Source organism: Rhinolophus sinicus, linkage group LG02 (assembly GCF_036562045.2).
Source record: "Rhinolophus sinicus isolate RSC01 linkage group LG02, ASM3656204v1, whole genome shotgun sequence".
NCBI lineage: Eukaryota > Metazoa > Chordata > Mammalia > Chiroptera > Rhinolophidae > Rhinolophus > Rhinolophus sinicus.
The window spans coordinates 110139064-110166862 of NC_133752.1; the positions used below are offsets into that span (position 1 = coordinate 110139064).

Below are 27799 nucleotides of genomic sequence, written 5' to 3' on the forward strand. Positions count from 1 at the left end.
GGAGATGCGCTAGGACAAATCTAGGACCCTCCCCATCTTCTGAAATGCCTCTCCTCTCTCCCTCTGTCAATGCCATCCGTCATCCTACTCGTTTAAAGGAAGATGGTATTATACAGGCGAGGGCACATGATGCTTCTGGACCTTGAGCATGCAGCACAATCACCTGAGGCTTCCTAAAGCACAGACAGTGGGCGGCCCTACGCCCTCCCCCCTCACAGTGTCTAGTCAGTAGGTTTCAGAAGAGTCTGAGATTTTGCATTTTTTACTAGTTTAAAGGTAACGCTGACAATTCTGGTCCAGGGGTCAGACTTTGAAAACCACCAAGCTGGGAAAATAGACTGTGACATCTCTTTGAGTATGTTTAAGTAAATATTTGATTGTGCCATGCTTTCATGAGCATACTCTCGAGAATGTAAGGAAAGCCTGGACCAAGATCATGGATAGGAGTAAACACAATAGAACCAATAGTGGATGTTTGGCCCTAGTTTGCCTGAAAATGTAGATGGGACTGAGCATGATTTTTCACAGGCCTCTTCTTGACTCATGCTCCAAATTTCATCCAAGGACCAAAAATGACAAAGAGAGTTTTCTGAGCACCAATAAAAAGTTATTATTAAACAAAATACTGAATAGCATATTAGTTTTCCATTGCTGATGTAAGAAATGACCACAAATAGAGCAACCTACACCCTCAGACACAAATTTATTTTCTCACCATTTCTGTAGACCAGGTGGGCTCAGCTGAGTCCTCTGCTTAACATATCGCAAGGCCAAAATTAAGGGTCCTGATTGGAGACTCTGGAGACTAGTCTGCTTCTAACCTCATTCACATTGTTGGCCAGAGCCTGTTCCCTGAGGCTGTAGGACTGAGGTACCCGTTTTCTTGCAGACTGTCAGCTGGGGGACAATCTGTGTTCCCAGCGGGTGCCTGCTTTCCTTCTGTGGACGAAAAAGGGTCCACAAATGAACCTGACAAGCTCAGGGGAGGCCAGCATGGCAGGCCCTATGGACTCAAAGACCGAAATTAACCACATAGGATGGTCTGAATATAAAAATTCCTAATTAAAAACGGGTCATGGCAGGTAGTCACATCCTTGGTCAATCTTTGCCTTAAGTGAGCCTGTCTATTGTCTTTTTTCATCTAAGGTAACATACCCTTCGAATGTCAGAGTCATCCCTTTTTCAGGGCACAGCCCACCACACCAGAGCACAAGACTACAAAGCACTTCCTTGCTATCTTGTTCCCCACATACCACCCCTATGTGCTGTAAAATGTGAATTATAACTATTCTGTACCCACCAATGCAAAACAACTATGTGTTTCTCCATTTGACTTTTTATCCCCGCTTTGCTTTCTCCCACCCCCTTAATCTACCACCAGTGGATTTCATGTAACCATCCTTACGTCTTCTCCTTTGATTCTAACACATAAAATAAGCTGCCAAACTGCCATTCTCCTGAGCATTTTCTTAATCTGTTGAGATTTTGCTTCCCAGCAATTGTCATCAGTTTGACTCAAATAAACTCATTAAAGTTCTCTACAGGTTTGGACGTTTCTTCAGTGGACACTTCCCAGGCTTTCCACATGGCCCCCTCCAGCGGTAGCAACTGAGTCCCTCTAGCACTTCAAATCCCTCTGCTTTCTTCTGCTGAATCTCTGACTCCAGCCAGAGAAAGTGCTGTCCTCATAAGGGGCCATGTGATCAGATTGGACCCACCCAGATAATCCAGGACGATCCCCTCATTTTAAGGTCTGTGACTTTAATGACATCGGCAAAGCTTCCTTTGCTATAAAACACATTATAGTCACACAGTCGAAGGATTGGGACGTGGACATCTTTAGGGAGCTGTTCTCCCAAATAAATAATATGGTTGAAAAAGAATCAGAATAACAAAAATGTTTACAGAAAAGTCTTACTCTCATTCTTCCAGAGTTGCTTTTTATAAACATAGTCATGCATGTGAATAGTATTCTTTCTTCTCTCTATTTACATTGAAGGTAGCATACTGTACACTTTTATACTTTGTTTTTTTCTTTTTAAACTTAAGTGTAGTTTGGAGACATTTTTCTTACAGTGCATAGAGAAAGATATTTATCTTTATAAAGCATAGCATTCCATAAATGGGTACTATAATTTGCTTGCCCTGTCTCCTATTGAAGGACTGCTGGTCTGTTTCCCATATTCTGCCACATAATCAATAGCTTTCAGTGACTAACTTCATACAAACATGATTTCTTGCATGTGACCACTGATTATTTTTTTTAATTCCAGTATCACTAAGGCTAGTGACAAGTTGGCTTGATGACAGTCTCTTACAGACACCCAGCTTGTCCACAGGCAGCTTGCCCAGGAAATAGAGGCATTAGTGTGAATTTGTGAATTTGAATCATTGTTGGACCTGGATACTCTCAACTCCTGCAAAGGCATCTCAGCTTTTCTGTAGGACATCTGACCAGCCTGTATGCACTTCCCCTGCCCCCATACTACACACCTCCAGGGGGTGCCATTAACCTCAAGTAGATGTGAATGGCATCTCCTGAGGTTATGCCACCAGGAAGTGTAAGCTGCCACCCTGTCCCCACCCCACTTCATCCTGCTGAGCTGCTCTGACCAGAAGGAAATTCCATTTGGGGCCCTCCATTATTATTCCCCCTGGTGGGTGTTCATGCTTTTACCTAAAAGTGTCACTTCCTCTGATCCTTTGGAGGTCTCTGGCTCCCTGGCCAGTCTCTCTTTCTTTCATATTTTCTCTGAGTTTTCTTCAGTTGTCTGGAGAAGATTCATAAGCTGATTCTTCTTCACCTAAAATAGTAAACTCACGTTACCACAGGGCTTTGGACACTCAAAGCACACGACATCAGCCTCTCGTCTTAAGCCAATTTCCTGTCCCATCCTCCACCTCGGTGAGCAGACATCTCATCTCTGCCCTTTTCTACAGTGGTATCTTGGTTTTCGAACGTAATCCATAATCCGTCTGGAAGGTTTGAGTTCTGAAACGTTGGAAAACAGCCGACAGCTAGGCCTCAGGAACTTGCACGCAGAGGGAGCCGTGTGACATGTTCAACTTCTGAGGCATGCTCGAAAACCAAAGCATTTACTTCTGGGTTTACGGCGTTGGTAAACCAAAATGTTCATCAACGGAGCCATTCGAAAACCAAGGTACTACTGTATTTGGTTCGTTAGAGGCCTCACTTTCAGCTTCATTATGAGACAGAAATGACTGAAGAGCTCCTCAGGTGACCTCCTCAGCTCATTTCTTAAGATTCTCTCTGATGACTCACCAGCAATGAGTCTCCCCACCCGCACCCCTCCCCAAAACAAAACTCCACTATTACCACTGCAAATGACTCCAAAGGGCACTGCACACTCAGTATCAGTCATCCAGGGAGGAGCAGGGTTGCTCCCTAACCCAGATCTGGGGGCTAGAGAAAAAGCAGACTGAGAAACAAAGGCAGGGCCTGGAAACTAGGAAGATCAGAGGACAAACAGTGAGATTAATGCAAATCTACGTATCTTAAATCCATTGGAATGGATTTCCTGTCTTAATGCATCAGATGGAGCAGGGTTCTAGATGGAATCTAATATGCACCGTCACTCTCAGCACCACAAAGTATCCTTTATGTACTTTACCACTGCCCTGCTTCCATCCTTCTTACATTCCTTAAACTTCCCACCTCAGGACTTTTGCACATGTTCTTCCTCGGCCTGGAATGCTTCTCCTGCTGGCTAACTTCTGTCCATCCTTCAGAACTCATTTTTAATGTCATTTCCTATAGGAAACTCTCCTGCACCTCCCTGCTCTGGGTTGGGTGTCCTACGCTACTCTTATCCTCCCATATCCTAAATGTAATTATTTTCATATACATGTATACAGAGGGTGCAAAAAAACGTTTACACATTTTAAGAAAGGAAAAAACCGTATTAAAATTGTAATACTCAATATATACCAATAACAAAAGATGAATACAAGTCACGTTTGACTTCTGCAAGTACAAGAGGAGCTCAAAGTGGTTCCCATCAGCATCCAGACATTTCTGATCACAGTGAACTACTGCTTGAGCAACGCTGACCAAAGTGTCCACTTGTATCGCTGTTCATGCTGTTTCAATTTCTTCTAGAAGTACAGCCAGTGTAGCTAGTTTTCTATGGTACATCACATCCTTTTAGGTCGCCCATAGGTAGAAGTCAAGGGGTGTTAAGTCAGGAGAACGTTCTAGAATTTCAAATACCACTTCAAAATGGTCTCTTGGTCCCTAAACGACAACTGTGCTCCTGCCATTTTCTTTGCCTGTCCTGCCTGTCGCATGGTGACACTAGCCTTCATTTGATTAACGCCATCTTTTGAGTGAACGTCACACTGCACGTCGCTACAGTAATTCTATTCAACTTTGAAAAGTAATACATAGATAACATCTCTTAAAATGTGTATACATTATTTTTGGCACCCAAGGTATAATTGGGTAATCATTTATTCATGTTCTGTCTCTCTCTATGCACAGCAAACTTCATGCGAGCAGGGGGCACACCCATTACATTGCCTGGCATATGGGAGATCTCAATACATGGTTGGTGAATTAATGAATGAGTAGAAGGAAAGCGGAGGCAAAGAATCAATCATTGCGTCCTCAGTGAGCACTTAATAAATACCAGGTTCTGGAAATAACAAAATAAAATTCAACATCGTCCCATGATCAGGAAATCTGCAGTTGAGCACATTCTCAGAAAGAAGAGTCAGGATTTGAGTATGAGAAATGCTGAGGTGGGGAGAAAGACAGGGCTGTGATGGCAAAGAACTCCCCATTTGCTGAGTTATTGCATTCGGTTTCTGAGGCAGTGTGTTCCTGTCCTAATTTTGTCCCAGATGACCCCTTGGTTTTCTGTGTTCTTTCTACACGCTGACTTGCCCCTAGAACTTTTTATCAACTCTTCGGGGTTCTAGCATCCCCTTTCTGTCTTTTCCTTCTCTTCCCCAGTGGGTTTTTTATAATGCAGTGGAGCCCACCCTAGTTGGCCCCTTCCCTCCAGCCTGAGTCAGCTCATCACCTGGACAATAAATGGCACTTAAAGATTCATTATTTTCATTTGCATTTAGAAAGTAATCCTCTTGGCCCTGGGGCAATCACTTGTATTATGACATTGAAAATATTTAAGGCCCCTTCATTTACATTTCAACACAGACCTTGCCAGGTTCCCATTTGGGGATGGAGTCACCCCAAATCTCTCCATTTGCATCAGGGCTAATGAAATGTTGCCTAGGAGGTTGCTGGGGCATACCTATAGTACAATTCCAGCTGCAAATTGATATTGTTGGTTAGCTGGAGGAGGCAGGTGCACACAGGCACACACAGCCGCCCACAGCCCCTAAGCCCTGGTGTTGAGCCCACAGGTACGGGCCCTAACCTACTCACCATCCTGACTGAGACGCTGGGAAAATATTTGGAGGGTCTTTGCTAAATCTTGGAAAGTAGGTCATAATTGTGGAGGTACATTCTAAGCCCTATTTGAGGATGGTTTTGAAGGCAGAGACGGCCCCATTCCCCATCTACCTACCTCCTCCTCTTGAACTGGTCTCTGGGGTAATTTGGTCTCAGCTTGGAACTTCCCAGTTTATCACTGTCCTCAGATGGTTTTCCTCTTGTGCACCTCAGTTTCTCTATAAAACAGGGCTGGAAGCACATTACCTTTAGCATTTGGAGAGGGGAATAAAGAGAATGTGGCCCTCAGGGGACAGGTGCCCACACCATGAGCAGGGCTGGTTTGGTGGGCTCAGCCAGTGCCTTTCTGATGCTTCTGTTTAGGAAAGGCTACGGTCCCTGGTAACTGTTAACAACAACAACAACAAACACAACAACAAACACAACAGGCCAAAATGGACTTACTTTCACTAAAGCCACATCACGAAACCAAAACTTAATAACTAACCTAATTGTCGTTTCAGCCTCCCCCAGGAGTAGACTTTTAAACCAATCAGTCTGGAATTCTATGGTCAGCATTAGTGAGGTCATCTACCTGATAAGACCTCCTGACGCCTCCTAAGGGAAGGTGTCCTTGCCTGAAATGATCCACTCTTAATTTCTTAGTCTCACCCTCTCTCTGCCTAGAAAAACCTTCCATTTTGTACAGCTCCTCAGAGCACCCTTCTAGTTGCTAGATGACGTGCTGCCCGATTCATGAATCACTCAATAAAACCAATTAGATCTTCAAGTTTACTCACTGAATTTTCTCTAATGAGGCATTCCTTTCACCTCATGTTCTGTGAGCAGAGGACCCAGGTATTGTCTTGACAGGTGCAGTTCCTCCTTAGAAAGTTCCTCATTGAGTACCGAGAGATTCTGGGTGGTTGGTGAAAGCACAGGGGTTTGGAAACGGGCAGAACAGCTCTGATTATGTTTTATAAGAGTTTGTTTGAGCCAAACTGGCAACATATGCCGGGGAGCAAGGTCTCAGATGCTCCGGAGGATAACAGTTTTGCAGCTTCTTTCATGCATTTGAAATTAAGGAGGGGATGTAAGGAGATTACATGGATGTGGGAGAAAGCAAGACAGTGATGGGATTGCAGGATAGTTAAGGTTATGTGCTGTCTCTTGAGGGGTCCAAAAGGGTGGTCACGAATTAGAAGGAGGGTTCTGAAAGGGGGCGTTTCAAAGGTGTGTTAACCTGGATGTACAGAAACAAAGGACAGGGCTTCTTGAGACAAAGATAAGCCTTTGCTACAGAAGTTACGTGCCTGGGACATGACTAGCCACCATGACCTGCCCAGTTGGGAACTTAGGATCAGATCACTGTCATGCGGGAGACCCTGCTCGCTGCGCCATTTGTCATGCGGGGCGGCCTGCGGGGTCTCTGCTCCCGCTCCCCACACAAGAACACAGGATATGGTGAGGCCAAAAAGGAACACCCACGGAGCCATAAGTAGGGGAGTCATACCACTATATTCTCTCTGGCGGCACTATACTCTCACTGGAGGCTGGATCCACACTGTCCGCAAACCGCCATCCACGCTTGCCAGCCCAGCCGCCATCCTCTTGCTAGCCCCCATTCTTCCTCTCTTTCCTCTCTCTCTGCTAGCGTAGCCACAGCAGTTATATTGTGGCCAATGGCTCACTGGTTACAGCTGACGGCCAACTAGCCACAGCTGATGGCCATGCAATCACAGTTGGCCATTTACTACCTGAGCCAGCACCTGTCTATGTGAGGCCGAGAGCCTGGAAACTGCTTTCTGGGGCTCTGCCCCCACAATCACCCTGTGAGGTTACTTTCCATAGCACCCCTTTTTCATCCAAGCGTTTATACTCAGAACTCTGCTCAGCTGGCCTTTGCTGACCTCCTGATGTCCCTCCCCAGTAAACATCACAGGGCAGCTGGGAGCTGGATGGCCCCACGGGCAGCCGAGGGCGCTGCTCAGGGGCACGCCGAATCTCTCCTCCTTTACGAGGCAGCCACCAACTTCCTCTCTGACTCCCGAAGAACTTGGGTCTTTTGACATGTGTAGATATATGTATGTAGCCATATATTGGTATTTAACTTTTTCACATGCACCTGCCTCTGGAAATGCAGTGGTTTTCAGCCTTGGCTGCACATAAGAATCACTAAGAAGCTTTGAAAAAACAACAACCAAGTCCCAAGCGCAGGGACTCTGACTTAATTAGTGTGCGGTGGGGCTGAGACATCAGTGGCTTATACAATTTTCCTCTACTGTGCAGTCCAGGCTGAGAACTTGAGGGCTGGGACCAGCAGTCAGCAGGGCTTTCTTCAACCTGTGTGGATGGAAGGCTTAATCACAGGGTCCTTTGCAAAGCAAGTGGCCTGAGGGCTAATACCGGGCCCTGGGCAATCCTGGGGGAAAGGGCAAATAGGAGTGTCCTGTAAGAAGGTGATGAGGGCATGTGTGGGGGGACTGTCAGCTTGTTCACTCTTGGAGCGACCAGGGAGGTGCTTCTAGGAGGTGTATGACACACACACTGCCTCCTGCTCCTCTGTGTGAGGAGATTGAGGTCCCACACACAGTCCCTCCTCCTTTGATCCTTTGTGTGCTTTGTTTCTGTTTCACACTCCACCTGTTTTCTCTTCTCTTCCTAGGAGGCTTTAAACAAAGGGCAGGTTTAGTGTACTGGTCCCAGCTCAGCCACTTACTGTGTGACTTGCATCGAGCTTACCATCTTCTCTTACTTGAGGTTCCTCGTCTGTCAGACAGGGATGAAACACTTGCCTACCTCCTAAGGTCACCATGGTGATTACATGAAATGGTTGGTGCCCACCGGAAAGGCTCAGTGGATGTCTGCTACGGCTGCTGTTTTTACCTGGTTCCACCTCTTGGTAGCTGCAGAACTGACTATATAGGCTGCTTATTGAACCCCTGTGGCCTCAGTTTCCATATCTTATGCAAGACGGACAATAATAGGTCCTTTGCAGAGTTGGAAGGCGTTAGTAGGTTAGGAACAGAGCACAAAGGAGGTGGTCAAGAGCATGGGCTCCTCTGCTTCCCACTCCTCCCTCATCTCAACCTCATTCTTCTTCTAGCCCCTCACCTCTCTGTCTCTCTCTAAGTCTTCTCTGCTTGCTCAGGCTCCTGCCTTGATCCTCCTGAATCATCATAGATTGGGAGGCTCTGGATAGAGCTTTTGGGATTAAGGACGCGATAGATGGAGAAGAGGGATAAGGAAATGCACTTTACGGGTAAAAGACCTGCTTAAACCAGAGTAACAAAGAGCCATCAATGAACACTTCCGGGCCAGCCCGATGGCTCAGGTGGTTGGACCTCCGTGCTCCTAACTCCTGCCGAAGGCTGCCGGTTCGATTCCCACATGGGCCAGTGGGCTCTCAACCACAAGGCTGCCAGTTCAACTCCTGGAGTCCTGCAAGGGATGGTGGGCAGTGCCCCCTGCAACTAAGATTGAACACCGCACCTTGAGCTGAGCTGCTGCTGAGCTCCCAGATGGCTCAGTTGGTTGGAGGGCGTCCTCTCAACCACAAGGTTGCCAGTTCAACTCCCGTAAGGGATGCTGGGCTGTGCCCCCTGCAACTAGCAAGGCAACTGGACCTGGAGCTGAGCTGCACCCTCCACAGCTAAGACTGAAAGGACAACAATTTGAAGCTGAATGGCACCCTCCACAACTAAGATTGAAAGGGCAACAACTAAGATTGAAAGGGCAACAACTTGTTGACTTGGAAAAAAGTCCTGGAAGTACACACTGTACCTCAATAAAGTCCTGTTCCCCTTCCCCAATAAAATCTTTAAAAAAAAAATAAAAAATGAACACTTCCAAATACCCTGTTCCTATGCTACTTCAGTGACAAGAACTGAAGCCTGAAAGAGGTTAGGGAAACTATGCAGCTTCTTTCATTCATTTCTTCATCCACTGAACAAACATTGATGGAATAGGTTTTTGTTTTTTTTTTTTCCATTGATGGAATAGTTACAGTGTGCAGGCACAGTGCTTGGGGAACAAGATGGTCTCTTATATCAGACAGAGCATCCTCCTGGTAGAAACACACAGGTACTTGGAAGGTTTCAATATGGCATATTCATGCTAAAAGAGGTGTAACATAGTGAAATGCTGGCCTCTCTGACTCCATTTTGTTGAAGTCTGCTTTGTTCCCATGGCCCTTAGGAACAAGGCCATGCTTAGCCTTACATGTAGCATTAGAGGAATTCCGCTTGCTGCCTGAGTTTTACAAAAACATAGCGTTATTAGAAACTGCCTCTCCCAAGGAGATAAGGGAAATATGCATTATTTAACCTTGTGAGCAGACTCACATCAACTAGAGTGAACATAGCAAGAACAAAGCAATCTTCTTTGGACCCCTGCTGGTGCCCAGCTGTTTGCAGTCCTCAGTGAACCTCAAAGCCCTCCATTTCCCACCTTCCCTTGATATAAAAGAAGCCTGAATTCTGTACTTTCTTAAAATGGTTCTTTAGGATGCTAGTTCACCATTTTCTTGGCTCGCTGGCTTTCCAAGTTGTTTTCCTTGCCATGACACCTTGTCACTCAACTCAAGGTGGCAAGCAGGATGAGTTTGGACTCAGTTACAGAGGCTGCTGAGCACGGGAGCCCCTGACCTGGTCTTTGCCCTGGGAGAGGGGTCAAGACTTCTGAGAGTAAAAGAAGTCCAAGCTGAGATTAGAGTTGGCTAGCTGAAGGGAGAATGAAAATGTTTTCTGGGCTCAGAACATATGAACATGTGAAAAGGCTTGCAGCCAGACGGAGCTTGTTTGGGGAATGACAGAGAATTCAGTATGATGAGCTGGAGATTGTGGGTGAGCAATAAGGCTAGTGAGCTGTCATGGGGGGACGTATGGAGGCTCTTTAGAAGAAACATGACATGATCTGATTTGCTTTACTAAAGTTTCTCCTCCAGAGAGAACAAAATCCTGGAAGGGATTGTGCTTTACAGACACATAAGATGGAATTCTTGGTATATAGGCAGTGCTCAGTTGGGTGGGTAGTTAAGTTTGAAAGGCAGCTGGTCCTTTTCTTTCCCTGCTCAAGAATAACCCAGAAACCATCAGATCAGGAAGTGTGAGCTGTCCTGCAGTTGCCCTGTCAACATGTGGTAATAAAAGTCCTTCACCCCAAGAAGGCTAAGGTCGCCATGTTTGCAGGAGAGGAGATGTTGGCCGAAACGCGCACAATCACACTAGAGGCCGTTTCTTGTCTTTGGATCCTAAAGCTACCTTGAAGGTCTTAAGATGCAGGTATGGGCATGATTGGTGATGAATCCCTGAACAAGCCAGAGGAAAGGACCAGAATGTGGGCTCACGAGGCATAACGGGTGTAATAAAGAAAAAGGCCCTGACCGCTTCCCCAAAAAAATAATAAAAATAAGAATGGAACAAAGGTAAACGTTACAAGACATTCTGGTCTCATTTATGTCTTCCGTGTTACACCATGGTGAGAAGACCCACATGACTACAACCTGAAACAAACACTCAGACTTTTCTTTTATTCCATATTTTCATATTCATTCATTCATTTCTTCCTGCCTGCCTGCAGCAACACATGTTTTGGGGTGTCCACTCTGAGTCGGGCACTGTGTAGAAGATGACAGTAATAGCAACAGTTCCAAAAGCCCTCAGGCAGCTTTCAATTTCATACAGAAGCATAGGTGAAACAATTATGGAGATACATAAATATAGAATTACAAATTGTGATGTGGGCCAGCCCGGTGGCTCAGGCGGTTAGAGCGCCATGCTCCTAACTCCGAAGGCTGCCAGTTCGATTCCCACATGGGCCAGTGGGCTCTCAACCACAAGGTTGAGATTCAACTCCTCGAGTCCTGCAAGGGATGGTGGACTGTGCCCCCTGCAACTAGAAAATAACGGCACTAGACCTGGAGCTGAGCTGCGCCCTCCACAACTAAGACTGAAAGGACAACAACTTGAAGCTGAACGTGATTGAAAGGACAACAACTTGACTTGGAAAAAAAGGCCTGGAAGTACACACTGTTCCCCAATAAAGTCCTGTTCCCCTTCCTCAATTAAAAAAAAAAAAAGTTAAAAAAAAATAGTGATGCATTCTGTGGAAAATAAGAAAGCGATGTTATGAAGAGTGTAACAGAGGGACTAAATTTACATTGGAGAGTGTTCATTGAAAGCTTCCCTGAGGAAGAAATATTCACCTTGGGGCCTGAGGGATAGATGATATAGGAGGAGTTAGCCTGCAAAAGGAGGGGAAAGACCATTCCAGGCAACAGGAATTACACTGAAAACTCTAGAGTGCAAGAGTTCACTACATCTGAGGTACCAGAAGGTTTGTCAGTGGACTAAAGGAAGCAGGTAGGGAGAGAGATGGTTCCAAGACCACATAAAGCATGGCCTAGAGGCCAACAGAAAGAGTTTTAGATTTTATTCTTAATATAGTGGGTAGACTTTGAAAGTTTTTCAGCAGAAAGGGACAAGGAGGACATGCTGAGATTTGTGGTTTTAGATCTGGAGGATAAATCAAAAGGGGACAAAGTTGTTTTTCCTTGTTACCTGCTTGTTCCTTCTGATTCCTCTTACTTAAAAAAAATTAATCTTAAACTCTTGATGAGGAAAGTCCTAATTCCGCTATATTTTCCCTTTTGGATTTCTTCTTGTTTACTAAATGGATGACCTTTTCACTTTTTTGGAGATGACAAGGGGCCCAGAGGTTCCACCTTTTTAGGAGCAGCAGAAGTGGAAGTGCCAGGGGATTTGTGGATATATTGGGAGCAGAAAGCCTTGAAAGGGGGGCTGAGAAGGAAAGGGGTGCATAGCAGGTATGTAGACCATGTGTGCAACAGATAAGTCACTGGGACAGCCTCGTGTCTTAATTAGTCTGGCCCGGGTGACAAATTGCGTTACTTCTGATAATACGTACTGATGGCTGAGATTTAATGAGAACTTCCTCTGCTCCTTTTAATTCTCACAACGGACCCTGTGGATCTTGCGAAAGAAGATACCTACTAAAGAAGGGCTCTTGGTGGCTAACTGGGCTCAAATTTAAAAAAATAAAAAAGAGTCTAGCAGCTGTCTCTACACAGGGGCCTCTCATGCAAACTGCACTTCAGGGAGAAGCCTGCACTGAGCAGCCTGCCTTCTGCTCTGTGTTCCTGCCAGCCCTTATAAAGGAGTTCCTGGAATTGTATTTCAACCAAGAGGACTGAGACTTTCCCTGTCCAATAGGAGCTGTGCAACTGTAACCCAATCAGCATCTTCACCAACCAATCAGAGGACTCCATTCTGGCCAATCAGGACAGTCTTTCAACTGTCCTGATTGGTCATAATGGAGCCACTCTCCATTCTGATTGGCCAATCGGCCAATCAAACAGTGAGGATTTGGAGTCCTCATTTGCATGAGGTTGGACCAATCAGGGAACAGGGTCAGGGACTTTTCTTTATGTATAAGCCAGCTCCCCTGTGGCTCTGGCAACCACTTGACCTTTCCACCAAAAACTGAAGACTTAGTTTCCCTGGCTGGGCTGGAGTTGAAACATCCATGCTGTCTTGCTAGAGCAGAGTGGAGCAGGCAGAGCGAGCTCAGTAGTGCAGGTGGAGCACACCAGAGCAGAGCAGGGCTGCCTCACCCCAGGTCCACCTCACAGCCATGTTGCTCCACAGCCGTGCTATATCATATTTGAACTCCTTGCACTGCCTAAAGTTTCCTTCTCACCACACACCAAATTGGGGATTCCTGTTAGCATTGAATTGGCACCAACAGCAATCGGTCGACAACCCTATAGAGGAGGTGCTTCTCCCTTACTGTCCTGCCTCCACATCCCTGATTTCTCCTAAAACATTTACCTTTTACTGTGTTATTTTACCCTCTGTCCAGGGGGTTGCCCCCACCACACTTTACAATCGCATTTTGAGGAGGAGTACACTTCCGGAAATTCATGAGTAGATTTTAGATTGCCTCTTAGTGGTACTTGTCCAAAAGCATATTTTGGATCCCACAAAGACAGTGCACACAAACACCTACCCTCCCCCCAGATAAGCATAAATCCACACATGCACATAAACACACAGATGTGTATGACCTCCCAGCCCACCAGTCGGTGTGAGCAGGACACCGACACACACATGCATGTAAAGCCACGCACTTGAGCCTACTTGCTGCCTTGGCCCTGGCAGGTCCCATCTCCCCTGCCGCTCTTCAGATTCCTGTTCAACATGAGACTGGAAGGAAATGAAACCCGCCTTGATAGGAAGTGAAACACAATGGTGAGCTTTTTTCTCCTGCTTCTGACACAGCTGTCAGGGGAACTAAGCTAACAGTCTACAATTTCTGGAGCTGCTCAGAGGTAACAGGGATGCCGTGGGGTGGGGGTCTGGGTAGAGCACTGGGCTTGTCAGGTTACTGAGGGTAGCTGGACATTGGGTGCTTGGCCCTCCCTGTCCCTCACCTTTCTGTGGGAGGGAGGAACATAGGATTTCTCCCCAACAGATTTTTGAAAATGGTTGTGGGCTCAAGGACATTTACTCAGAATCACAGATGCTTATGGTCTGTTCCTACTTTGGAAACAAAGTATTTTTATAGGGTTTTCATTCACCCTCCTTTCAAAGTAAAGAAACATTTCAGAGAGAGAGAAAGAGAGAGAGAGAAGCTGAAGTAAATATAGGAATAAGGGATTTTTTTCCTTGTGCTTGACCAAGCTGGACCTGACCAGTAGATAAATTTTGTCTGGCAGGCCAGGAAAAATCCCCAGATGCTGGGCCACAAGAATACTTCTGGGGTCTTTAGAGAGGATGGGGTGGAGATCTTGGAACTTGGTGGCCTCTGTTATGTGTGACAAGGGGCTGGGACCATTGAGTGGAGGATGCAGCTGGGTGTAGAGGGAATGGTAATGTGAATATCACTGTCCTCTTGGCCTAGAGGATTCAGTTGCAGGCAAACACTGTAGTCTGAGGAGAGATTCAAGGACTTAATGAAGTTAAGGGTTCTTCAGAAGTCTAACTCTCTGATTCTGGGCTATAGCCCCAACCTTAACTATGAGACTAGAGTAAATTGTCATCCACTTCCTTCCTAAAATTCCTTCTGGGTGTCTGATATATCCTAGAATAATTGAATGCTAGTCGTGGAAAGAATCTTGGATATAATGTGTTTCAATGATTACCAAGCTTTCCATTTTTATCATATCCCTGCACTTCTATTTACTTAATATTTTTCTTTAAATTAACTTGCTTTAAAATTTTTTTATTCAGCCTAAACAGTGATATTTTGTATCACTGGTGATACATGTATCACGCTTTGAGAATCACTGATCTAGTCTAATTCACCCTCTTATAGGTGAGGAAACTGAGACCCGTAGACATTAAGTGATTTGCCCAAGGTCTCACAAAGACATAATAATATGGGACTGTTCCTGAGATCTCCTAATTTACAGTCTTGATTCTTTCCAGTATAACATATCATACTTTCAACTATGCAGAAACAATTCTGACATGTAATTCAAATAGATAACATACATAAAGTGCTAAACATAATGTCTGGCAGGAGGAGACTCAGTAAATGCAAGTTTCTTTCCTTCCTCCCTCAAATCCTGCTCACTGACAACCTGGCCTAGCAACTCTCTGGAAGCTTTTAGGATTTTTTTCATGCTAATATTCTGAAATATCAAGATGCTACATCTTAGTGTCACTGTTGAGTAATTGATTGTGCTGTGCTAGGTGCTCAACAAATCTGATCAGTCTAGAGATACAGGTCGTCAGTTCTGGAACAATTTCTTGTGTTTTCTTTATCATTTATTTTTATTATTTGTATTATTTATTTCCTTTTTTCTGCCATCTGTTCTTCCTTTTTCCTTCTGAAGTATCTGTTATTTGGGTGTTGGGTTTCTGAACCAATAACTATCTCATTTTCTCCTCTCCTATTTTGTCTTACTTTCTAAAAGATTTTATTCATTTCCATCTTTTAATATTGGTAAGTCAATTTTAAAATTTTAAGCTTCATATTTTAATTTCTGAAAGGTTTCTCATTCTGTTTATTTTTCTGTTCCTGTTTTATGGACATTATAGCTTTTCTGATCTCTGTAAGGATATTAATTATAATCCTTTTGACTTTTTCTTGTATCTCCTGCATCATCTCCGTTTCCCTTTAGTTCCCTCTCTCTGTGTGTTATTTTTAAGTTTCTTTATCACGTTGGAGCCTTTCTTCATATGCCTTGTGATAACTTCGTTCTCTGGTTATATTTCAAAGTGAAGCACTAAAAATCTTATTGCAATGTCTTGCCCTATGTGTGAGCAGGGCGTGGTGACCAAAAAACTCCATTATAAAGAGGCCTCACAGTAACCTTTTATTTGGGAAACCTCTCCTTTTCTGTACTTTGGAGGTCTTTTCTCTGGGGGGGTCTCCGAAAAGAATCCTTCAATGTGCTGCCTCCTGGTAATCTGAGAACAGGGTGTGAGAAGGAAAATCGACACTTAAATCTTTAGGTTTTCACTTACGCACTCCCCTTGTTTAGCTCCATTGAGTCTTCATCTGAGCAATTTCCTCTTCCAGGCATCTCAATGTTGGTGGGTGGCCCATCTGGGCGGCCAGCCCTGCTCTCTCTGCTTTTGGCAGCCGTGATGTCTTTTTTCTGCTCAGCCATCTCCATAGATGAAGCACGAAAACAGCTGTTAATGAGAGAGAAGATGATGCAGTTGGGGGGACAGCTGGTGCTGAAGAAAGACGAGGAGCTGGCCAATAAGAAGCTCATGGCCCTCAAAAAGGCTGAAATGAAGCAGTTCATGAAGACCCAGAAGTTCCCACCCAGCATGCACTTTTTCCAGGCCAAGAATCTCATTGAGAAAAGTGAGGTGTTTAATATCCTGAAGAAGATGCCAAAAGGTAGAGGTTTGGGGGATGATTTTGGGGTTCTGGAAGGTAGGGAGACACTGAACTTAGAGCTGCTATTGTTCTAAATGGAGCTGAGAGAATGCCCCTCAGCGACTCTGTGCCTTGTTCTCGCTGGCCAACTAGGAAAGGTGGGTGTTCAAAGGTGGCTGTCGCTTCACCCTGGAAACCAAAACCTGTTTCCTAGGGGACTCAGCCTCAGAGAGAGAGCAGGAAGCGGGCCCAGGGAATACTGGTCTTTCCTGACAAAGCTGGAAAAGCGTCCGCCCATAAAATAGTATCGCAGGCCCACAGGACCCAAGTCTTCCCTTTGCATCTCCCCTTGCACCCCTTCCTTCTAGCTTTCTTCCAGGGGGCTAAGTTACCATACAGGATACACGAAATAGTGTCCTGGATAGCCACATTTCCAGTAGTCTATTTCTACAGTATAAACACATTTCTTGGATAGTAAAATAATCATCCTGCACACATAAGCAGCACTTTGCAGCTTACAAGGACTTTAAGTTTTAAATTCAATGTTATAAATAGAGAGTAAAAAAAATAAAAGCTGTGAGATTGGTAAAGTAGCATCCCCAGTGGAGAATGTAAGGTGTAGAGAAGGTGACACACCAAAACTCACTCAGCTGGGACACTTGCCAAGGGGCCAGTGTCAAGGCCAGGTCCTAAGATGGAGCAAGAAAGACAGAGGGACAGTGTATACTGTGCCTTCAGGAGCACCGGGTACAAAATTTTCATCAGGTCTGAAGGACAAGCATAGGGCCTCAGACAATGAGACCGCAGGCCAGCAGCTCCTGCGGAAAGTAATGGGTGGGGCGCTGGGGGCAGGTTGAGGGGGTGCGAGTGGGGGTTGAGGCTCATTCTTATTACATCCCTTCATGCAGTGTTAGGGGGCAAGGCCTCATTTCAAGTTCGGATTCTCAGTGGAGAGCTAGAAGCTGATGGAGCCCCAGCTTGAACCCTAATCTTTTGCTTCCAAGCCTGATGCTCTTCTACCCTACCATACTGCCTCTCTTGAATGAGACCACCCATGGCTCCTAATGAGTGAGGGAGAAGCCAAGGAAGCCCCATTTTTAAACCAGATCAAAGAAGGCAATGGTGGTCCTGGGGAGACAAGGCAGGCCTAGAGGTCTTTGAGCTGGAGGGGAAAAGGTACATCATGTTCAGTTGTGAGGAACTTGGCCAGGTGGAAATCCCTGTGCTTCCCACCTCTTCTTATCCATCTACCTGTCCTCACAGCCTCCTCAGCCTGGCTTCTGGGCTCACCCCACACCTCGCCCTTCTTCTTCTCTTTCCAGGGGCTGCCTTGCATGTCCATGACTTCAGCATCGCGAGTATGGACTGGCTGGTGAAAAATGTCACCTACAGGCCCCACTGCCATTTCTGTCTCACCCCAAATGGGACCCTGATGTTCAAATTTGCTCACCCAACTCCCCCCACCCCAGCAAAATGTTCAGAGTGGATTTTGTTGGAGAAGTATCGAAAGGGGCTGCAGAATGTCACTGAGTTTGACAACAGGTGAGTGGTGGTTCAGAATGTGTCATGTGCCTATCACAGGCGGGTAGTGTGCTGGTATGTCTCCCTTGGGACAAACCCATATGTAAAGATGTGGTCTTAAAATAATCAAGAGGCTTTTTCTTTTAACTTTACCGGATACTTTGCTTTACAAAGGCACTCAACAGCTTTTCTGTCCCTAGGAAGTTCCTGGTACATTTGAAATCTAATTTGATCTGCAAAAGGTATTAACAACAATACTGTGGTTACATCAAATGAATTTTGTCTCAATAAGAGCACACAGAAAAAAAAGTTCCCAGCTTCTGGAGTAATGACAGTCCTGCTGGTGGATGAAACAGCTTAAAAATATGACGGAGCAATTTCTTAATGAACAATACCTATAGTAACAATATAGGTATTCATTATTTTAACCATAGAACCATCTACAGAGTGCTTTCATGAGGTTATTTCCTTTTACAAATAAGAAACATGAAGTTCAGCATGGTTAAGGAAGCGGCCCTAGGCCACGTAGCTAGTAAATGGCTAATCAGGGAGGCAGACCTAGTCATGGAGGGCCACGTCTAGGGTGATTTCCATCAGAGTCCCTGTGTCAGGGCTGCCAGAACAGAAAACCACAGACTGGGTGACTTAAACAATAGAAACTTATTTTCTCACTGGTCTGGAAGCTGGAAGTCCAAGATCAAAGTATGGGCAGGTTTGGTTTCTCCTGAGGCCTCTCTCCTTGCCTTGCAGACAGTCACCTTCTCTCTGTGTCCTCATGTGGCCTTTCCCCTGGGCACATGCACTGCCACTGTCTTTGACAACAGTCCTATTGGATGAGGGGCTCACCCTTAGGACCTCATTTAACCTTAATTACCTCCTTAAAGCCCCCATCTCCAAATACAGACATGCTAGGAGCTAGAGTTTCAACATATGAAGTTGAGGAGATACAATTCAGTGCATAACATCCCCCAAAGAGAGCTTGGTCTAGGATGTAAGTACAGTGGGGTCAGATTGGCTAAGCTCACAGAGGGGGACAGGGAAGCCTGGCTGGTGGGAACTTCCCACCTGAGCTATCTCCTGGGGCGTACAACCAAGTTTCAGGGTGGAGGCCTCCATCAAAGAGCCCGGATGCTTCCTTTGGCCTCTCACCACTGCTCACTATGATGCATCCTGGTTTCTTCTGGGTGGCAGATACAAGGTGGGCAGGATTCCTGCAGGTGCCTGGAGGTAATGGCCTGAAGCACACCTGCTCAGCTCACCTCCTTTGTGTCCTGGACAGCCTCCTGAGGAATTTCACTCTGATCACCGAGAACCCCGAGGTGACCTATGCAAACCAAGATGTCGTCTGGTCCAAGTTTGAAACCATCTTCATTACGATCTCTGGCCTTGTCAGCTATGCACCGGTGTTCAGAGACTACATCCTGCAGGGCCTGGAGGACTTCTGCCAGGACAATGTCTTCTACCTGGAGCTCAGAGCCATGCTGCTCCCGGTGAGCCCATCTCCTCTCCGCTGTCCCGCTCTGGCTTGACTCTCAGGTCTTACCCTGTAGGTCTTCACAGACTCCCTACTCTAGTACCAGTCCAGGACTGAATGACAGCCTGTCCCCAACGGGACATAGGCCTTTCCAGGGGCCACCATGAGCAAGGAAACCTGAAATGGACTGGGCTTGTCCTAGCCAAACCGTGAACGTGACCTTCACTGCCTTTTTACCTCCCTTCTCTCATGGTCCCCACTTCTCACCTTCTTCTAGCTACACAGAGCCTCCTGGGTGTTCAGGTCCCCTGGCCTTGTGCTTGGACCTCTCTTGATCTGTCTCTCTTCATGTCAAAAGTTAGCTTTCCTTAGTCCCTCCGGACAATGCTCTTCGTATGCGACAGCTGAAGAATCTGGTAAATGGCTCTAGGGGCATTTAACAGTGGGGACTGGGAAGTCCCTGTGGGCCCTTTCTGTGGAGCTCAGTTGCATTTTATCTGGGGTCGTCTATGGGCAATGCTGCCATAACAGAGGAGCTGGGGGAAAGCCTTGCTCCCTCCCAGGTCTCTCATATGCCCATGCCAACGTCTCCCAGCAGAGCTCAGGGTATGGCTGTGGTGGACTGGCAGGGCTGGCTTAGGTGTCTGCAAGGAAGGCTAGGGCCTGCTGGCCCTTCCTCTGAGGCTGGGGCCCCTTCCTCTGCCACCCAGGACCTGATGGCTCCTTGCACAGCGCTTTCCCCTCAGGGTACCACAGACTCTCCTTGTTTCCTGTTTGTTCTACCACAGAAGCTTCCTCCCTCACTTCTCTTCAAATCACTCTACACCCAACCTTTTCTTGAATCTCGGTGGAATAACGTTCAACTCTTTGGCACCCCAACCCTATTACTCTTTTTCTTCCCCATCCTTCTCCCTTTCTCCCTAATTCTTCCTTTCTTTCTCTCTCCCTTTCTTTTTTCACCTTTTCATCAAACATCCGCAAGCTTCCACTCTGTGTCAGGCACTATGCTAGGTGTTCGGTGTACAAAGTCGTAGAGGACAGAGCCCATGTCCTTAAGAAGGAATATAGTTTCTCTCTGGGAGACTCCTGGGTAAACCAATCCATGTGACAGATGTTCTCCCAGATGTTAAAGAACCATTTACAGGGTGTAGAGAGGGAACAAAGAAGAAAATGGTCAGTGTTCCCTGACAGGTGCAAGGAAAGACTGAATGTGCATTACAGAGGAGAGAGAGCGCCCCAGTGAGTCCTGGAAGATGAAGGTGGTTCTCTGAGTGGAAGGCGGAGGTGGGCAGAGGCATTTCCATCAGGGGAGCAGCGTAAACAAAGGGATAGACACTGTAGACACTTATTTGGAGCCTATTCAGGGCTGCAAGGAGCTCATCATGACTAGATCCTAAGATTCTAGGAATAGGCACTGAAAATAAGACCGGGAAGGTGGACGGGCTAATTACGAATAGTTTGGGCACCATGTTAAGGCTGTATTCTGGAAGTGAAGGGGAGCCCGTGGGTGGTCGTAAGCAACAGAGTGTGAACACATCTGCAGCTTAGGGAGATCACTCTGGCAGCGCTGGGGAGAACGGATTACAGTGTAAGAATCCTCCTGGTGAAAAGGGGAGAGGACTAGAGCCTGGAAGACCAGTAAAGGGACCAGGGACACTGCGGGTGTAAGGTGAGGGCCCGAATAAAGACAGAGCAATGAGGAGGAGGAGATGGAAACAAGCCCCGTGCGGGAGGACGAATCATAGGGCTGGTGACTGACTACATGTGCAAGGACCCTACTGTGACTTGTTGGCATTTGGCCTGAGCTGATTGGTGGTGATATTTATGGAGAGAGGGAATGCAAGAGGAGGAACAGGATAGGGAGGACGAAATGATCACTTTGGTTTTGAACTTGTGGAGTCGGAGATGCCTACAAGATATCCACATGAAGGTGTCAGGCGGTGGTTGAATACATGAGTTTTTTGCCCAGATCTAGCCTGGTAACATATATTGGACATTTATCTGCAGAAAGGTGATCATTAAAACTGAGAGCGGGTGAGGTGCCCATAGAAGGTGTAGGATGAGAAAAGCAGCAGGCCAAGAGGGGAGCCCAGCAAACAGCAGATGGGATGAGCAGTTTGCGAGGTGCGCGGGAAGGAGCAGTCACGGAGATAGGAGGGGACGAGGACAGAGCTCTTCCAGAGGCTAAGGAGAAGGGGTTTCACATGACAGGGTGAAGTCAAGAAAAATGTGTTGGAAAGAGCCCATTGGGTTTGGAAATTAGGAGGTCACTTTTGAGTAGTTTCAATGGCATGCTGAGAAGAGAAGCCCAATTTCTAGGAGTAGAAAAATGAAATGCAGGTGATAAATTAGAGCTGGGTTTGGCTGACTAAAGACCTTGCCATTGATTTAAGGAAAAGAAAGACGGTCATAGCTAGAGAACACAGGGTCCAGGAGGGCCCTTTTTAGGGTGGGACTTACTTTGCATTCATAAGGAAGGAGCCTGGAGGGGTTAAAATAGAGGGGAGAAAGAGAATGAGAGATGACATGATGTTCCTTGGGACGAAAGAAGAGGTCACTCCAGCACGCAGGGAGTGAGACTGTCCTCGAACCTGAGAATGTTCGCCTGGAGGAAAGCAGGTGAGGGGGCAGATACAGACATTGGAGGGGTAAGAATGTGGAGCTGAGGGAGGAAGTTCTGCCCACCTCCCCTGTATTTCTGTAACAGGCAAGTCAGACATTCCCCGAGACCGAGGGGCAGTGAGGGGAGAGCAGTGGGTGTTTGGGAGGACGAACTGCGGGGGTAGGGGGGTGGATAGGTTGCTGATCCCAGAAGGGAAATCCTAGAGCTCTGAGGGCTAGCCTAGGATGGAGACCAGACCTGTAGTAGTCCATGCTGGTATGATTCCCTTCTGTACTACCCCCCTACAGGAATAGAAGATGGTTTGATGGAGCCCCGGGTGGCAGGACAAACAACGTGGAAGAACTGGGGTGAGGACCTGCTGGCAATGACTAGGGGGTGGTAGCAGGAATGCATCGTGGATGTCAGCTGGAAGGCACAGGGGTGGGCCCATGAGAAGGGCAGGCAGAGGGACACAAGGGAAAGGCATAGGGACTGGCTGGCGGCTGCTAAGGGAGTAAGCAACCTGGAATGACCGGCGGTGGGGAACAAACTAATGAACTTGGCTTTATCAGAAGTGCAGCTGCTCGGGTGATACGCTCCGAGGCGAGACCCCTGAAGTGTGAGGTCGAAGAGGAGTGTGTGTCCTTGGGAGGCAGCTTGCCCAGAAAAACCTAGGATGAAATGGCTCAGGACAAAGGCAGGAATTGGGGTGCAGGAGAAGGGGTCTCTTCTAAAGTTAGCTGAGGAAATGGGTCTTTGGAACACTCTAAGAAAAGGTTAAAGATGACTTTGTTGGCTTGATTTTAAGGAAGGAAGCTTGGAAAGAGTGAAATGGAAAGGACTAGGTAGAGTCCAAAAGAAGGGAAAACTATCCAAAATATCTATTAAAAAAAACAAAAAACCTGACTTCAGTCTTGCATTTGGGGCAGAAGCAAAGGATGATGGGCATTTCCAATACTATGAGATGGGTCAACCTCAGATTTACAGACAGTAGCTGGTGGAAACTCAGGCCTCCAGTTGGAGGAAAGCATCGATCTGGTGAGGAGAGCAGCTCTAGGTGAGTGCTGCTAGGCAATTCTTTTGATCAGTCTATTGAAGAGAACTTTCCCAAAGATTTTTTTCCGGTGGGGAGGATTGGGGTTGGTGAGGGTGGGCTGGGGTTCTGAGTTGTCTATTTGCTGGTTTCACAAGAGTTTGTGCTTTTTAAAGGTTGTAAGTGGTTTGGGAAAAGTGACCTTTGGGTAGAGTTCTCTACATTGTATCCAAATTAGTCTTCTCATTCAGTCAAATGTTTATTGAGTAGACCAAAGCCTGACCTTCAAGTTTGTGGCAGGACCCACAGGATGGTGTTATTTTGGTTTTGTTACCATATTCTGCGATTTTATAGGCTCAGAAATTTTATTGTGTATTCACCCAGAGGTGATAGGGCTCCAAAGGACTGACACACATTGACCAAATTCGTAAGAGACAGATGTATAAATAAGAAAGTTCAAGTGCTGTTTTTCACAGAAAACTGTCTATCAGACCAGACATTTATGCTTCCTGATTGGGAAATTCTCTCCTTGAAAGCAAATCTAACCATTCCTGAAGCCAGATTATAGCCAAAGGGTGTTGGTGAGCCAGAAACCTAATAAGCCCAGTCACTGAGTTCTGAGAATCTTAGGGAGTCCATAACAGTGTTCTTAACCTTTGGAAAATCTGATGAAATCTATCACTCTTTTCCCAGGAGGGAAAAAAACCCTATTAGAATAAATTGTGTGTTGGAGTGTTTTCACATGTATCCATATACTTCTATAAAATGTTCTGGAAACAATGCAATGTATAGCGACAGACATTTTTGCATTCTAAAAAACAAAATTCATTCTGGTTGGGATTCTTAAACTGACTTTACTACTCCCAGTTTGATTTAACGGGTTCAAGGATCCTCTAGGGAAGGATACACCTGCTCCAGAACCAGTCATTCCAGTTTGTGGGTCAGTGCCCCTTTCTCTTCTTCTGAAACAAAAGCTTCCTCAAGTCTCAACTCTCCCTTTCGTTGCATCCCGGACTGACCCAGCTTTTCCCTTAGATATGTTAATACCCTCCTTGAGGTTAGCTCAAGGTGTGTGTGTGTGTGGGGGGGGAAAGGAGTGCTGTCTCAGGTGACAGTGCTTATCTCCACCACGATCTGATGTTTGTTTGATAGTTTAACTGGGAGTACAGACTTGTATTTCTATATGAGTTCTTTGGAAGTGGAAATGAGGCGTACCTTTCTGCCTTAGTAGAGCTTTCATAAGTTTGGTGAGCAGAATAAGTACAGACCTGGGTACAAAAGAGAGGATCCAATCCATCGTCCATGAAGAGAAGAATTTCTGAAGGAGATGAGCTGACACCGGGCCTGGCCAGTGTAGGGTATTAGAAGCTACTCTTCCCAGAGTAATTTATTCCCATGTTTTGGCGTGGAAAACCCTTCTCTCTCCAAGCATGGGCTCCATGCCCTCTTAGCCCACCCTCCCCCTTGGCTCTGGCTTAAGCGCCACCTCATTGTGTGTCTGTGGGGGTCCATGCCTTGCCTGTAGTCTCCTGTAATGTTTATTTCCAGCACCCGCTTTTGTTACCTTGCGTTCTTTGTGTCATAACATAGAAACCCTGGTTTCCCAACTAGAGGGTGAGCTGTTTCAGACTGGCACCAGATCTGACCTTGCCTGGTGTCCTCAAGAGGCACCAGTAGTGATAATCATGCTTGCTGTGGTGGTCCTCGAACGTGGGTGTGCATGTGAATAATTTGGAGGTGCTGTTTGGACCCTGACCTCCCAGGATTCTAATTCTGTGCTCTTGGGTAGGACCAGGAAGCTGCAAAGTTTACTAGCCCCTCCCCCTCTGCCCGGTGATTCTATTGCAGATGGTCTGACTGGGACCACACTTGAGAAAGCAACTTCTTCACCTTGACCTTTCAAAGCACTTTATCTACATCGCCTCACGTGCGCCTTACAACAACCTTGCATTTTACAGATGTGGAAACTGAGGCATGGAAAGGTCAAAGAACTTGACCAAGGTCATGTAGGTGGTAAGAAGTGATGAGATGGAGGCTTTTTGAGCACTCTGGCAGCCACACTCCTCAAAAGAAACCCCCGAGCGGGCATCAGGCTTGATTCTCTAGTCCCTTCGCTAGGGAAACGAGACCCCAGGGTGTGCTAAGCTGATGCTTTCTCCGGGGCGCTGGATCTTACTAGGGGAGTCACTTCCTGTTGGGCAAATCCTGGCTGCTTTCCCGGTGTGGGGAGTGGGGAGACTCATCAGCCTTGACGGAGCCTTGGGTCCTTGGCAGCGGAGGGCAGCAGTGGGAGGGACAAAATCATGGAGAGAGAGTTTGGGTCTGGGTTGGTTTGGAGGTTGTTCACTTTCATCTTGAGCCTGGTGGGGAAGTATTTGCTGAGAAATTGTAATGGAGGGACAGAGAAAGGCCAGAGCCTGGTTTCCTATCCAGCCCTTCCCCTTTTCTGCGGCCAACCCAGCCCAGTGGGGAGACTTGGACACCAGGGCATTTACCCTGGGGACCCTGCCCAGCTCTTCCTCTCTCCCCACCCCCCACCATCCCCCCACCAGCCTTCCTTGAAGGTGGAGAGCTGCTGGGATTTGGGATTCTGGTAGAGGCTGAGGGGGATGGGATTTGACCATTTGTTCTGGTCTGACCCTGGAACAAAGGCCTCTCGCCAATAGAGACTCTATGCCTTAATGCCCCCCATTAGCCAGAGTAGGGGGAGCCATCCACACATTAACAACTAAAAACCGTCTGCTCTGGAATTCTTTTGCTGAGCCGCACTACCTCCCCCTCCTGCTTGTGGGGCTAATTCAGGGCCTGGGATGATGTTGATGGACTATCCTGGCTGCTCAGCCTCCTATTGTGTTACTAATACTTGATAACAAAGGCTACTTGCCTTTAGCGACAGTTGCTAGGCGGGTCTTATCTCCTGGGCTCCAGTCCCTTCCCCCATGGCTGGAATCTGAGGCCCGGACTGGGTCCCCGCCTGTCTTCAGACTGGAGCTCTTACAACCCAAGAGGTTTATCAACAGGAGATGGCCCTGCTGGCACTTACTGATGGGGGCGGGGGTGGGGGGTCTTAAGGAAAAGACCGGTCAGTGGCAAAGAGGACCCTTGACGGTCGTTCCAGACATTTCTTGGCTTCTGTCACTTGTGTAACAAGCAGTGCTCGAGCTCCCCTCACCCTCCACCCCCTGGGTTTTTTCTGGCTTCTTTGCAGACCCTTCATTAAAATTTCCACCTGGCTTTTTGCTGAAGTGACCACTGTTTCGTGTTATTGGTGTTACTCTGCAAGAATACTGACAGAAGCATTTACTTACCATGCTATCACTGTGCTGTTTACCTGTCTGTCAAATCAACAAAAATGGTCTGCCTGAGCCCTAGCTGTGCATTATACATTAGAATCACCTGGGGAAGTTAAAAAACAAACAGATTCTAGCCCGGCGATTCCCTGGGTAATTCGACTGTGCAGCCAGGGCCAAGACTCTGAGATCCCCTGACACTAGAGTATGAAGGTGAGGGCAGGGGCCACTCATGCCAGGAGACACTCAGGGTCAGCAAGATTCTAAACCTCAGCAGACCTCCAGCTCCAACTATGCAGTAGGACTGAGTTTCTTAACCTTTTTAAGTCTCAAAATTCTCATCTGTAAAATGAGACCTACCTAAGAGTGGAGTGTTGAGAGTTAGATGAGATATGATATAAAGCTCTCGGCATATGCCTGGCGCACAGTAGAAGCTCAGTTAATGCTTGTTAAATGAATCATGCTTTAGTGGTCAAAGCTATTTGCATTGGGAGTTAGAAATTCTGGTCTGATGCAAACGAATTGTGTGACCTTGAGCAACTCTGCTCCCAAATTTCCCTTCAGTTCCTTCCAGCTTCAAAATTCTAGAATTCCATGATATCAAATATAATACAACTTTGTAATCTTATATTGGCTTATAAGAGTAGTATGTAGTTTGAATAATTTCCCTACCAACTTACAGTTCCTCAATTAAACTAGAATTAAAACTGAAATAGTCTAAATTGACTCCACTGTGTTTTTAATTCAAGAAGGCTTGTTACATGGATATAGCAGCTTTCATATCATTCAGTCTTAGATGAATGACTGACACAATCTACTTGAACTTGAAGATCGTTCAATTCTTAGATCTTAACGCGTCTTCGTAGGACAACAGCAGATTTTGAGTTGTTTTTCTATATCTGGTGATAGATTTGTAATAATAATATTATTAATAGTTATCATTTCTAAGTGCTTTACAAATATTAACTCATTTGATCCTTGCTATGTCTGACCTTATAAAGTATGATTGATTTGGGACAGATTGTATCTCCACTGGGATCTTGAACCCAGGAACTGAGCACAACCCCCAACTGGCTGACAAGTTTCCCCCAACACCTGGCCTCACAGCAGGGTGCTAAGCGCAGAAGCTGGGCGGCTGGGAGGCGTTGTAGCGTCTTCCCTGGAAGGCGGCTCTTGCTTGTTGAGGTGGAGGTGCTCTAGAGCATTCAGATTCTGTCCTAGGTGCTTCCATTACCTGCAGTTTCTTGGCCAGAGGCTCGGGAGACCAGGAAGCACTTTGGATGTGGCTTCAGCCTCTTTCGCCCCAGGAGCCAGATCCCTCCTCTGCGGCTCTCCGTGGGATTGGAACTCCGGGCTTCTCCAGTGATAAGTACTGGAATGACAGAATTGATGATTTGGAACCACTACCATATACAAGCCCCCATCAGGCCTCTGGTTGCATTATTTGCATATCTCTACATACTTGATTAATCTGCCAGGGATCTTCTTTTAGGCAGAATTGCCACTCGTTGATTTTTTTTTTTTTAAGGAGGGCGCAGCTCACAGTGGTTCATATGAGGATTGAACCAGCAACCTTGGTGTTATTAGCACCACGCTCTAACCAACT

The 27799-nt window shown here is 46.4% G+C and overlaps 1 protein-coding gene across 10 annotated transcripts in view; it reads left to right on the top strand.

Moving 5' to 3' along the window:
- The window catches only part of ADA2 (adenosine deaminase 2), a 60245-nt gene that overhangs the window by 18648 nt on the left and 13798 nt on the right, over positions 1-27799 (top strand). For 4 of the 10 annotated variants that reach the window (XM_074325134.1, XM_074325136.1, XM_074325135.1 and 1 more), the window contains 3 exons: positions 15965-16294; positions 17596-17815; positions 19074-19284. In XM_074325134.1, coding sequence (XP_074181235.1) covers positions 15973-16294; positions 17596-17815; positions 19074-19284 — 753 coding nt within the window. In that variant the 5' untranslated portion in view covers positions 15965-15972. Of the gene's footprint in view, positions 1-1544; positions 1752-13618; positions 13767-15964; positions 16295-17595; positions 17816-19073; positions 19285-27799 lie in introns of those variants that run through there. The other 6 variants (XM_074325137.1, XM_074325138.1, XM_019757303.2 and 3 more) reach the window with 4 other exon arrangements.